At 35.6% G+C, this 13469-nt stretch overlaps 1 protein-coding gene across 1 annotated transcript in view; it reads right to left on the bottom strand.

The window, feature by feature from the left end:
* Positions 1–13469, bottom strand: part of SNTG1 (syntrophin gamma 1) — a gene marked incomplete at both ends in the record, with an annotated part of 231096 nt that overhangs the window by 175526 nt on the left and 42101 nt on the right. The window contains 2 exons of the mRNA XM_080938793.1: positions 12767–12808; positions 12896–12939. Coding sequence (XP_080794919.1) covers positions 12767–12808; positions 12896–12939 — 86 coding nt within the window. The remainder of the gene's footprint in view (positions 1–12766; positions 12809–12895; positions 12940–13469) is intronic.

The following is a 13469-nucleotide window of genomic DNA, read 5'->3' as shown; positions in this document are numbered from 1 at the left end:
AAAGCTCTGAATACCCCAGAAACAACTTACAGGCCATATGAAGCTCAATCAAAAACAAATGCCAAAAAATTAAAGCCTCAGTCCTTCTTAGGAAAAGAATAAACAAATGTATAGCACCTTCTCAGAGTGTGGTACACCTGAACCTTAAATCATTAATAATCCAAGAGCTAGGAATATAGGCTTGTGGCAATTTTTGGTATTCAAAGATTATTATGCTTAATCTATACACACCAAGAAAACTGACTGTTTCCGTGTTATGTTCTTTATGTACTTTATGCTTATGGTGACTAGTGGGATTTCAATGCAGGGTATCAAACCTCTAAAATAAATAAGTACTGACAATAAATATTCATATAGTGTTATGCCAAAATGCCTTTAAAAATCTACATGTATCCCTCTTTTTTATAAAATAAAGTTGTAAGAGAAAAAAAAAAGAAATATTCATCCCAGCTTGGTGATCACCAAGTCTGTATATAAGAACAATGTGCAGGGTTGAACAAGTTAAATAAGATAATGTCTAGAAAGGACACAACTCACCCCTATCACAGAACATTACTCAGAAATCTTTTTATATAAACTTCCAATTCAGGGAAGAACATTTCTAAAGAAAGATTAACTATAAATGTGAGATGCTGAGTGGAAGAAGCCATTCTGAAATGCTTGCTTCTTTGACAATTGATGTAATGGTACATTATGGTTAGTTCTATGTATAAACAGTAACATGGTCCATGATTCACAGAGAACACTAAGGGGGGTGTAGTATAGATGAGACACAGACTTTTCGAACAATAAATGTATTATGTTCAACTTGGTAATGATTAGTACATGAATTTTTAAACATCATTGAACCCATAAAGAGTGAATTGAAGTGTCAAAACCATATGAGAAAATTTGAAAACATACATGCTTGAGTCTGAGAGACACTAAAATGTAGACTGTAACAAGAGAATCTGTTTGTTACTCCCTTATTATCAATCTCATCCTAGGCAAGGATAGGCGATGAACAAAGTCTGTAAGTCCATAGGACAAAAGGACTAGACAGAAATCTTCTACTGAGTTAAAAAATGTGGTTTATCTTTATTGATATTTGCACTATAATGAGTAGACTAAGATATGAATCTTTGAGCAGAAAAGGTAAGAGAAATGGCAGATGTTGTGGCAGATGTTGTCATGGGATAAGAACGTTATAGGTAAGCAAAGGGAAGAGGCCACAGTGGTTCATAATGTAATGAATAAATGTGGATATATAAAGTAGTTCCATAAACTGGATGTACAGATAAACAGGTTTGTCAATTTTGTCCTGAAAGAGCCTAAAGTAGTTCAAATTTACAACAGTCAAAAATATATTTGCATATACCAACTGGTAAATGAAACAAAATAAAGACTAGAATTTTAAAAGGTCATATTAGGGCATTTTGTTTTCAACAAAATTCCCAAGGAAATTTTATGGGAAATAATCAAGTTTTCAACCCAAAATTTGGCTATGATACTGGCTACCCTACCGTACATCCCAAATACAAACTGTAACTGAGAAGTGAGCACACATGAAGGGATAAAGTAAAACTCCTAAATACCTTAGCATTAAACATAATAGTAAACCATCATGAACAAAAAAAAGGAATAGTCAAATTATGCGGTGTCATAGAAGTCAAAATCATTAACCTTCAGAGGATGCAATGAAGAAAACTGAGATACAGTCACAGACTGGGGAAATGAATTTGCAAATTGTAATTCTGAATTGTACACAGCATACACAAACAAACCATTAAGAATAAATGGAAAATCTGAACAATTAACACAATAGAGGCAGGGGCATTTACAAAGCACAAAAGATGCCTAGCTCTTCCCGTAAATAGAAAGGTGAAGTAAACCCGTATTGTGATGTGTCTGCCAATAAACTCAGAGCACAGAAAAGCTTTGTTCTAGCTTCACTTTATTTGGCAGTGCCTGTGTTTGAAAGCACGCACATCAAGTCTGTGTACTTTTCCTGCATTAGTCTTTGATGGTGGCTCAGTCCTTGCCTTCATGTTTTTCTTCTTCAATTTTATCGATCTTGTATGGACATTGCTTAATTCAGCTCACCTTTAGCATACTGCCTACTTAATGTGGTTCTTTATTCATGTGAGGATTTTTGACTTGTTTTATATTGGTATATTCTCTCTCATTTACAATATTGAAGTCAAATTTAATATCCACATACTCTTCCAGTTCCCCCCTATATTCCTTTGATGGCATCATTTTGTTTATAAAATTATTGTCATTTAACTGTTTCTTCTACTTTTCTCTATATGCTTCAGGCTCTGCTGTTGATGTGGGTGGTTTTCTTCAAATGTGAATGATCTTTGGGGTACTTAAGAGTGAGTCTGAAGCAAAGATTGACAGTTAGGGAGCAGGATATATGGTTTATGTACAGCTGAGCTCCAGAGTCCAGTTCTTAGTGGGAAATCAATATGTGGTGGAAAGCCCAAAGGACTATTTGTGGGTATTTCTCTGAGATTAGTTTTGCTCAAGAAAAGTCTTCAAATGTCCTCTCCTAATGGAAATAAAAAAAGTAAAAGCAATTCCGATGCTCTACTGGGAGGGCAGAAAGAGCACAGGCAGGGCAGAGGTGTGTTTCGGATGGTGGATACACAACCCGTTCAAGTCTTCACTGTGCCTCAGGGACTGAATTCTATTCCATACTCTGCCACTCACCATCCATTCTCAACGCTGGCTTTTAACAAGCCTGCCTCCTCAAGCACTCTGAGATCACCACTGGAAGATTGCTGGATATGGCTTTTCTCACAGCCTGCAGAAGGCTCCAGGACAGTCAGCACTCCTTGAATTACTGTTTTCATGTAAAATTACCAGCAACTCTGGCTCAATGCTATCCTTCATTTTCTTCTAACTTTTGACTTTAAAATGATAGGTCAGAGGCTTGCACTCCCCCAGAAACAACTCACAGACTGTATGAAGTCCAGGAAATAAAGAAAACAAAAAATATACATATATTCACAAAACAAGAAGACTTTGACTATTTCCATGTTGCGTTTTGTTTTGCATGTACTTTACGCTTATTGCAACTAGTACGCTTTCAATGCATATTGTCAAGCCCTTGAAAAAAATCAAGTACTGACTAAAAAACATATTCACATGGTTTTATGTAAAATTTATTTTAATGTCTGAAAAAACAGTACTGACAAAAATGTATAATTTTAAGCAAAAAATGTTTAAAATCATTACATTTATCTTTGTTTTGCAAAATAAAGTCGTTTAAAAAAATAAAATAAAAAAAAATGATAGGTCATATTGATCAACTTCTTTTTAGGAAAAATAGACATACAAAAGCATCTAATTTGTTCCAAATCTGGATTGCGATCTTACAGCTGTGCATTTACAAGGCCCTGAATTGGAAAGCCAAATTCCAAAAGAGAATCACAAGATACACTTATAACTGGGATGGCTGGCAAGCTCCATGAATATATCTCTAGCATAGAACCATAGAATCTGCCTTAGGATCTCAGATGTCATTTTAAGAAAAGAAAGAAAGAAAAAATGAAAGAAAGGAAGAAAGAAATGAAGGAAGGAAGGAAGGAAGGAAGGAAGGAAGGAAGGAAGGAAGAAAGAAAGAAAGAAAGAAAGAAAGAAAGAAAGAAAGAAAGAAAGAAAGAAAGAAAGGAAGAAAGAAAGAAAGAAAGAGGAGGAGAGGAGGATGGGATAGAAGGTTTCCGGACATCATTTGAAATGTAAATAAATGAAATATTTAATAAAAATAATCACTTGTTCTTAGAATCTTGTCTAGCTAGTAGTTTTTATATTAACCCCTTCCATGAGGGTGCTCTCCTACCAACCCATTCACTTTCAACTCCCCTCCCTGGCACTTCCCTACACTGGGGCATCCAGCTTTCACAGGACCAAGGGCCTTTTTCCAACTTATCCTCTGCTACATATGCTGCTAGAGCCATTGGTCCTTCCTGTATTGGATCCAGGATTGGTAAAGATCTTTTCCCAATCTATTGATTGTCATTTTGTTCTATTGACAGTGCTCTTTGCCTGACAGAAGCTTTGCAATTTTATGAGGTCCCATTTGCCAATTCTTGATCTTAGAACATAAGTCATTGGTGTTCTGTTCAGAAAATTTTTCCCAGTGGCCATGTGTTCAAGTTTCAGTGTATCTGGTTTTATGTGGAGGTCCTTGAGCCACTTGGATATGAGCTTTGTACAAAGAGATAAGAATGAATCAATTTGCATTCTTCTACATGCTCACCTCCAGTTGAACTAGCACCATTTGTTGAAAATTTTGTCCCCCCACCCTTACCACACACTGGATGATTTTAGTTCCTTTGTCAAAGATCAAGTGATCACAGGTGTATGAGTTCTTTTCTGGGTCTTTAATTCTGTTCCATTGACCTACCTGCGTATCTCTGTACCAATACCATGCAGTTTTTATCATGATTGATGTGTAATATAACTTGAGGTCAAGGATGATGAGTTGTTCTAGAAGATTTTTTTATTGTTGAGAATAAATCATGAACCATATGAAGTTCAAAAAGAAAGAAGGCCAAAATTTAGATACCTCAGTCCTTCTTAGAAAAGAAAAGTGTATAGCACCCTCTCAGAGTGTGGTACAACTAGACCTTAAATCATTAATAATTTAAGAATTATGAATGCAGCCTTGTGGCAATCCTGGGTTTTTAAAAATCATTATGTTTAATCTTTACACACCAAGAAAACTTTGACTATTTCCATGTTACATCTTGTTTTACATGTACATTATGCTCATGGTAACTAGTAAGTTTTCAATGTATACTATCAAATCTTTAGAAAAAAATCAAGTGCTGACAAAAAATTCATATAATTTTATGCAGAAATGGTTTTAAATCTGTATATTTTTATGTTTTTTTAAAATAAAGTTGTTTAATAAAAAAGAATAATTTTCACTATCCTGTGTTTTTTTATTCCAAATAAATATGCAAATTACTCTTCCTAACTCTATGAAGAATTGAGCTGGAATTTTGATGGGAATTGCACTATATTAATCCTGCCTATCCATGAGCATGGGAGATCTTTCCATCTTCTGAAATCTTCTTCAATTTCTTTCATCAGATTTGAAGTTCTTCTCATACAGATATTCCACTTGTTTAGTTAGAGTCACACCAAGGTATTTTGTATTATTTGCGACTATTGTGAAGAGTGCCATTTCCCTAATTTTTTTCTCAGTCTGTTTATCTTTTGAGAAAAGCTACTGATTTGTTTGAATTAATTTTATATTCAGCCACTTTACTGAAGTTGGTTATCAGGTTTATGAGTTCTCAGGTAGAATTTTGGAGGTCACTTTGTATACTATAGCATCTGCAAAGAATGACATTTTGACTTCTATTTTTTTTTCTGATCTGTATCCCCTTGACCTCTATTTGTTATGTAATTTATCTGGCTAGAATTTCAATTACTATACTGAATAGGTAGGGAGAAAGTGAGTAACTTGGCTTTAGTGGGATTGTTTCAGATTTCTCTCTATTTAGTTTGATGTTTGCTACTGGTTTGCTGAAGATTACTTTTTCTATGTTTAGGTATGGCCCTTGAAATTTTGATCTTACCAAGACTTTTATCATTAAGCAGTGTTGAATTATTTCAAATGTCATCTCAGCATCTAATGAGATTATCATGTGGGGTTTTTTCTTCTTTGAGTTTGAGTTTGTTTATATAGTGAATTACTTTGATGGATTTCTGTATATTAAACCATCCCTGCTTTCCTGGGATGCAACCTACTTGATCATGGTTGATGATTGTTTTTATGTGTTCTTTGACTCAGTTTGCAAGAATTTTATTGAGTATTTTTTCATGGATATTCATAAGGGAAATTGGTCTAATGTTCTTTCTTTGTTCAGTCTTTGGGTGGTTTAGGTATGAGCATAATTGTGGCTTCATCGAATGAATTGGGTAGTGTTCCTTCTGTTTCTATTTGGTGGAACAGTTTGAAGAGCATTGGCATTAGGACTTCTTTTAAGATCTAATATAATTCTGCACTATACCCATCTGGTTCTTGGCTTTTCTTTTTTCTTTTTTTTCTTATTTTCTTATTTTCTTTCTTTCTTTCTTTTTTTCTTTTTCTTTTTCTTTTTTTTTTTTTTTTTTTTTTTTTTTTTTTTTTTTTTTTTTTTTTTGGATGGGAGAATTTTAATTTCTGCTGTACTTGGCTCTCACCATCTTGTGATCTCTAGTGTTAGTTAGTCTTGCTGTCTCTAAATGGAGCCTGTCCCTCCTGTGAGCCTGTGAGCCTGGGAGACAAGCTCTTTCAACATGGCACAGATGGAGACCCTAATGATCCTGTTCCCAGTTGCTCCATGGTTCCTGTGCCCTGTGATCTTCTAGAAGGTCCCTCTAGGCAAGTTATTGGAGTAAAAGTGTTCATCTCACTTGTGAACTTACGAATTACAGCACTCCTGGAAGACCATCTTTCTCTGGGCAGGATTTTGTATGGAGAGCTTTGCTACAAGGGTTAACTTCCACAAGTAATATTTTTAATGCTCACCAATAAGCAGCTATCTATATAATATTCTCCAAGACTAAGGAAAATTGAAAAATGGGGTGTAGAATTAATGTAAAAGCCTAATAATCACAAGAATGGGCTTGAACTCCTGTCTTATGGGCTGAGGCACTTACCACTCAGTATCATCGGTGGTACTCTGTTTAGGCCCAACATAAGACTCTGATAGTAAACTGTCAATCATTGGTGAGAAAATGGCTCATGGGTGCCAGTTCACCCAGGAGAGCCAACTGTCATTGTCTTCATTGTCTCCACTAATGTAGCCACTTGGCTACTTGGTAAGTTGCTCATACTCCAATAGATAACTTTCCATTCATATCTGTACTGGTAGCTCTGGTTAAACTCAGAAGAACACAAAGCGAAAATGAAAAACCAAAATATTTTAATATACATTCTCAAATCCAAAAAGATAAAAAAAAAAAAAAAAAGCACGCAAAAAAATGCCTTCATCAAACTGTCCTAGAGCAGGTTGGTGGGGGCCTTTTCTTGATTGATGATTGATGTTGAAGGATTCAGCTAATTGTAGGTAGGTAGTTCTGGTTTATATTTTAAAAATTAAGCTGGATAAACTGTGGGAAATAAGCCAGGAAACAGTGTTTTTCAATGGTCTTTGCTTCAGTTTCACCTTGAATTTCTGCCCTGAATTCCCACTTATACCTGTGTTTCCAATAAAACCTTTCCTTCTCAAGTTGTGTGTGTGTGTGTGTGTGTGTGTGTGTGTGTGTGTGTGTGTGTGTGTGTGTGTAGAGGGCATTCACACTAATGTAGACAGAAGAGAGGACAGAAGTTTTCAGTGGCAATCTGAGAAGAAAAAGACAGGATATGGGTATATATAAAATTGTCACAGAATAAATTATTATAATACAAGAAATTGGCAAATTCCACTCACTTGGTAGTTTTTCAGGCTTAGATTTACCCCAGTATTAAATAAGTTGAAGTTTTAAGGATGTATGATTTATTGTTCAACTTTGCTTAAAAATATTAGGACTGTAAATAAGAATTTGATGAAAATCGGCAGCCAAAAAAAGATTCTGCTATTAACACGTCACCTGAGAATTCCCAACATAATTGGTGACAAACACAAATTCAAAAAAGAAAGCATCTATGATTGCCAAAAAAAAAAAAAAAAAAAAACCTAAAAAAGTCTTGTGGATTTCTAATTTTCTTTCTTGGATTCTTTTTTTTTTTTAAATTTAAACAGTAGGGACATCAGTTCTGAACTTTTAGTCTTGACAATTAACATTTCACAAACTATTTGAAAATAATTAAATAATTTCAGAGATGACTTTTCATGGCAGGATGTAATTCAAAACAAAAGTGACCAATGTGGTTCAAATTCTCAAGGAATATTAATTATTTGCTGCTCAAAATGAGTTTCTAAGCTTTGAACCATGTGGGCAGTTAATGCACGATGCTGGAAGACTGCTCCGTATGTGTTGTTGTCTGATGTGAGCTGTCTGCTCACATTATAACTTACAGTGGCCCCTGCTGCACTCCCTGCACTTGCTGATTCACAAAGAAGCACTGTATTCTCTAGTGTCAATGTTGAAATATTGCTTTCTGGTTAATATCAATTACAAATACACATTGTCCTTTTCTACACCTAAACCTAAAACTTTAAGTAAAGCATGCATAAACACTAATATTTGTATTTGTTCTTAAAATAGTTGTTTTCCCTATTTTTTTTAAAAAAGTACCATTTTAAATAATCAAATTTTAGCTTCTCAATTGGCTTTCATGAGAATTATGAAGTTGTTTTTAGAATTTCATCAAATATCACAAGTATAGAATTAAGATAAAAATTACTTGAATTTCAAATTATAGAACAATTTAATTGTTTCACCAGGACCAGGCACATAAGTGGTATAGAGAAATACATGCAAGCAAAACAGCCATATACATTAAAAACTAAAATAAAAGTTAAACTTAAAATTAAAAAAAACAGAATTAGGACCCTTTTACTCAACTTGCTTTTTTTTTCTAATATTGATTCCTAGTGAATATTTGGTAATCATTAGGTATTTTGGGGTATTCCTACTAACAATTAATAGATATAAATAATACCCCACTTTTACATTATGAAGATTACTGTGTCAACACTATTTTCTTATCTTCTTCCTAATACTTTTCTCCAATGCTTTGCATACTTTCTTAGCTATCAAATTCTACAAAACAAAACAAAACAAGAAAAAATGTCCATGTATACATCAGGCTTGAGTCACATAGAGTTGTTCTCAGAATAGAATCACAAAGGATTCACACAGTATCTCACAATAAAGTTTTGTTCTGTAATCTTACTAAGAAAAGATATATTTGAAAAGCTGGCATAAAAGTGACAATGAGTTTAATGTGGCTAGAGTTGATTGGCAGGTAGGCAGGACTAATGTTGGTTTCTTTTCTTTGGTTTTGTTTTTCCATTTTTTCAAAAAAAATGTTGCTGTTTGATACAATTTTATTGCATAGTCCAACCTGGTTTGGAAATTGCTACATAGACCAGGCTGGCCTTGAACTCACAGAGATATACCTGCCTCTGCCTTTTAAGTACTTAAATTAAATATGTGTGCCACCATTCCTGGACCAGCTGCATTACTTTTAGCATAGCAAAGACAATAAGTTCAGCTCTCTTTGTAGAGAAAAAAAAACCTATAGAGTTAGAGACTTCTGGTAGTATGGGGCAAGACATAAAAGTGATAAATCATGTTCATACAGTGTCTAGATGAAGTGAGGTCATGCATGTGCTGGGGACATGTGCACAGACAAAGCAAGGGTCACATATCTTCAGCCTCATCTAAGTACCAAGCTCCCCCTAGGTTAGGCTCAAATGGATTGAATGGCTGTTTCTGATCTGAATATGAATATTGACCTTGTGTGTAGAACATGCTCTACCAGATTCATAGCAGCCTTATTTATAATAGACAGAAGCTGGAAAGAACCCAGATGTCCTTCAGTAGATGAATGAATACAGAAAGTGTGGCACATTTACACAATGGAGTACTACTCAGCTATTAGAAACAAAGACTTTATGAAATTCCTAGGCAAATGGATGGAACTAGAAACTATCATCCTGAGTGAGATAATCCAGTCACAAAAGAACACACATGGTATGCACTCACTGATAAGCAGAGACTAGGCCCAGAAAACTCTGAATACTCAAACACCTAAGAAATAATTAACAGAGCTTATGAAGCTCAAAAAGAAGGAAGGTCAAAATGTGAATACCTTAGTCCTTCTTAGAAGGGAGGACAAAACACAGGAGGAAATGAAAGGTCAAATAGAGGAGCAGGGATTGAAGAAAAGGTAATTCAGAGACTGCTTCACCTGGGGATCCACTCAATATGCAGCCCCCAAATCCAAGCACTATTGCTGATGCCAAGAAGTGCTTACTGGCAGGAAACAGATAGAGATGCCTCCTCCAAGGCTCTGCCAGAATCATACAGATAGAGTTGGGCATGCTCACAGCTAACCATCAGACTGAACACAGGGACCCCAGTGAAGGTGCTAGAGAAAGGACTGAAGGAGCTGAAAGGGTTTGCAACCTCGTGGGAAAAACAACATTATCAACCAACCAAACCCTCCACAATGTCCATTGACTAAAACACCAACCATTGAGCACACATGGAGAGACCCATGGCTCCAGGTGCATATGCAGCAAAGGATAGCAGTGTCTGGCATCAATGTGAGGAGAGGCCTTTGGTCCAGTGAGGGTGCGTTTGTTTTCCCAATGTAGGGAAATGCCAAGGCACTGAGGTGGAGAGGGTGATTAGGAGAGGGGGCACCTTTGTGAAGACAAGTGGAAGGGGTGGAGGAAGGGGAGGAGATGGGTGCAGGGTGGGGGAAGAAGTGGACAACATTTGAAATATAAATACAGAGAGTATCTAAAAGAAAGGAAGAAAGAAAGAAAGAAAGAAAGAAAGAAAGAAAGAAAGAAAGAAAGAAAGAAAGAAAGAAAGAAAGAAAATGTCTCCCATAGCTTTCTTCCCCAGATGTTTAGGCCTGAAGACTGCCCCTTCAACACTAAACTTGACTAAACCTGACTCGTTGCTCAGCTATGGAATGATAAACCCCATTTCTTTGCTCAGTAATGTGCCATGTCCTCACTTCACCTTCTAGGGTTCTGCAGCTCCTCCATCAGAGAGCCCTGTCCACCCAACCCCAGCTTTATTGTCTGTGTAAGGTTGTCTATTTTTTAGTTCCTTGTGGCCCTGGAGAGTGTGATATCAGATAAGAAAAGGAAGTTCTGATAAGATGAAAAAGAGATGCTCCTTCCTCAAAAGGCTATGAATGCTCACACTGATTTCTGACCAGAATCAATTGAAATGGTATACAAATGCATGCAAGCATTCATACATGTCATATATTATGCATCATAATGATACATATTGTATGTATGCACATACATGTAAATCCAGAATGTGGAAAACATTGTTTTCTCTGTGCTCATGTGGGTTTGAAGAATAATAATGTATTGTTTGTGTCTCATGGCAATAATCAGCAGTTCATTCTTGCTGATAAATGACAGAGACACAGACATGGTAAATTCACTCAGCTGAATTTGTTCCTCAACATGCATTTAAAAGCTCAGTTCCTCAGAGGCAGAAGATAATCACAAAGGTATTAAAGCAGAAGGAAAACAGCTAATTTTGATTAGAGTTAAATAAAATCATTGCTATAGATGGGTATGGTGATGTACACCTTTAATTCCAGCATTCAGGAGGCAGAGGCAGGTGAATTTCTGTAGGTTCAAGAACATTCTGGTCTACAAAATGAGTTTCAGAATAGCCAGGACTTGCAGAGAGACTATCTCTCAAAACAAAAACAAAAACAAAAAAAAATAATGGTACATATATTTCAACATCAATAAAATTAAGTTTTTCTATATCTTTGTTACGAGTTAAGTATGTATACTTAGTAATGCTTAATAACTTTCCATATGATAAGGATATGTATCATCCCACATCAGGCTTTAAGTCTTCATCTTTCAGGCTGTGATTATGTATTTAATCATAGCTCTAGCACAGTTGGCCTAAGCAAGCTGTCTGCCATTGAAGAACAAACTGCAAGTGTGATTTCAGCTAACAGCATGCCGTGTGAAAAGAGAACACACTGTATTTATTTTCTGGATAATGAGTTCCAAGACTGAAAATAAAGTTCCCTTGCTTATGTGGCTGAGACCCACAGAACAGGCAATGTACTGGTCTCTCATCTGCTGCAGATTGTCCCCTGGGATATAGCCTTACTCTGCACAGATTCACAGAAACTCCAAAGACTGTAAAGGATTTTCAACACAGAGTACCAAGAGAAAAACCTGAATATGCTTTTCCAACTACAAAGCCATTGGCAAACACTGGCAAACCATGATGTCCAGCCATCTGCAAAGAGCACTATGTGTGAAATGGAAATTTTACACAGATACTTGCAGCTTCCTTTATAAGGTTCTAAATGTATAAATACATCAAAATAACTTCCTTTTGATCTTTAAGTATATTTTAAATTTAGCTTTTCTTTATCTCTTCCGATAGGAATTAGTACACAATCCAGTGACTTCCCCATGATATTTAGTCAATTTTAGCAATATTTTGCCAAATGACTAACAATCTCTCTGTTTTTGTAAGGCCATTTCGTTATCTACAATAAATGCTCTTTAAACTTTCTGTTAAAGTATGGACTAGAAGACATTTAATCACTTATAATTGTTGCTAAAACTCAACTTCTATGTCCCAGTTGTCTGAGTTAGAATGTTTGTATCTGGTCTGCACATTTAAAAACATTCAAGAAAATGCACCAATGAAATTTTTGATAAATTTTTCTTTTCTTATCACTCCCATCAACTTCACATCCCATGTACACACACATACTTACACACACACACACACACACACACACACACGAGAGAGAGAGAGAGAGAGAGAGAGAGAGAGAGAGAGAGAGAGAGAGAGAGAGAGAGATTTATATGCATTTCTATTTGCACCTAATGTTATTAAAAATTCACAGAACTCAATTCTTTTGTCATAAACTTTCAAGCATTTGGAAACTTTAAATAGTTCACCCTGAAATACATTTTATTGTGACAGTACTTTTAATTCTCTTTCTAAGAGCCAAAATGGATTGTAAGGCCTCTGACAGATCAGTGAGATGCATGTAATTGTATACCTTTCTAATTAACAAGATTGTGGTTTTAGCAATCCATCAAACCTGCACTTGAAGTTGAGAAATGACAGCATTGGAAAAAAGTAAACTCACCACTTCTTCATGTCTGCATTTCCTCACATTAATTCCATTTATCTGCAATGAAAGGCAATGCTCAGTTCCGCAGACTGTATTGTAAACTGGCTTTCCTTTGCATTCACATAGGTGATAATAAACGCCTACCTGTAGAATTGCATCCCCAATGAAAAGCAGTCCTGACAGCTCCGCTGCGAAGGAGAACAATTGAACACACCTTGGCATTTCTCAAATGAATAAAGCTTTTTGTTTTCCCCTTTTAATTAAAGGTAAAATCGTAAACAAAGTATGATTTTTTAGAAGATTAGCATTTTATAGGATCCACAAAGAATATAAACTCAAATTACTAATATGATGTAGTTCTTTTTGGTTACTGAAATAGGCAGACATTTCCATCTGGTCTGGGGTTTTTTTTTTGCAACAAGGCCTATCTGAGCTGCCCAAATATTCTTGGATGCATGGCTTTCCACTGCACCATGGTCAGCTTCTCAAGGGATACTGTCTGGGAACAGTGGAGGAGGAAGGAATATGATCAAAACATGTTGGACACAATTCCCAAAGACATATATGTGCATGTATATATAATTGTGTATATGTATATGTGTGTATGTATGTATGCACACGTATTAAAACTGATCACTCTTCTTAATGGGCAATAAATTTTCTTTATGCATTTAGATCTCTGAGCAAATACCTGAGATATTGACTTTCAATCTGTCAG

Source organism: Micromys minutus, assembly GCF_963924665.1.
Source record: "Micromys minutus genome assembly, chromosome: 26".
NCBI classification, from domain to species: Eukaryota; Metazoa; Chordata; class Mammalia; order Rodentia; family Muridae; genus Micromys; species Micromys minutus.
Note: the sequence above shows the minus strand (reverse complement) of the source record. Positions and strands in the feature narration are given on the sequence as shown.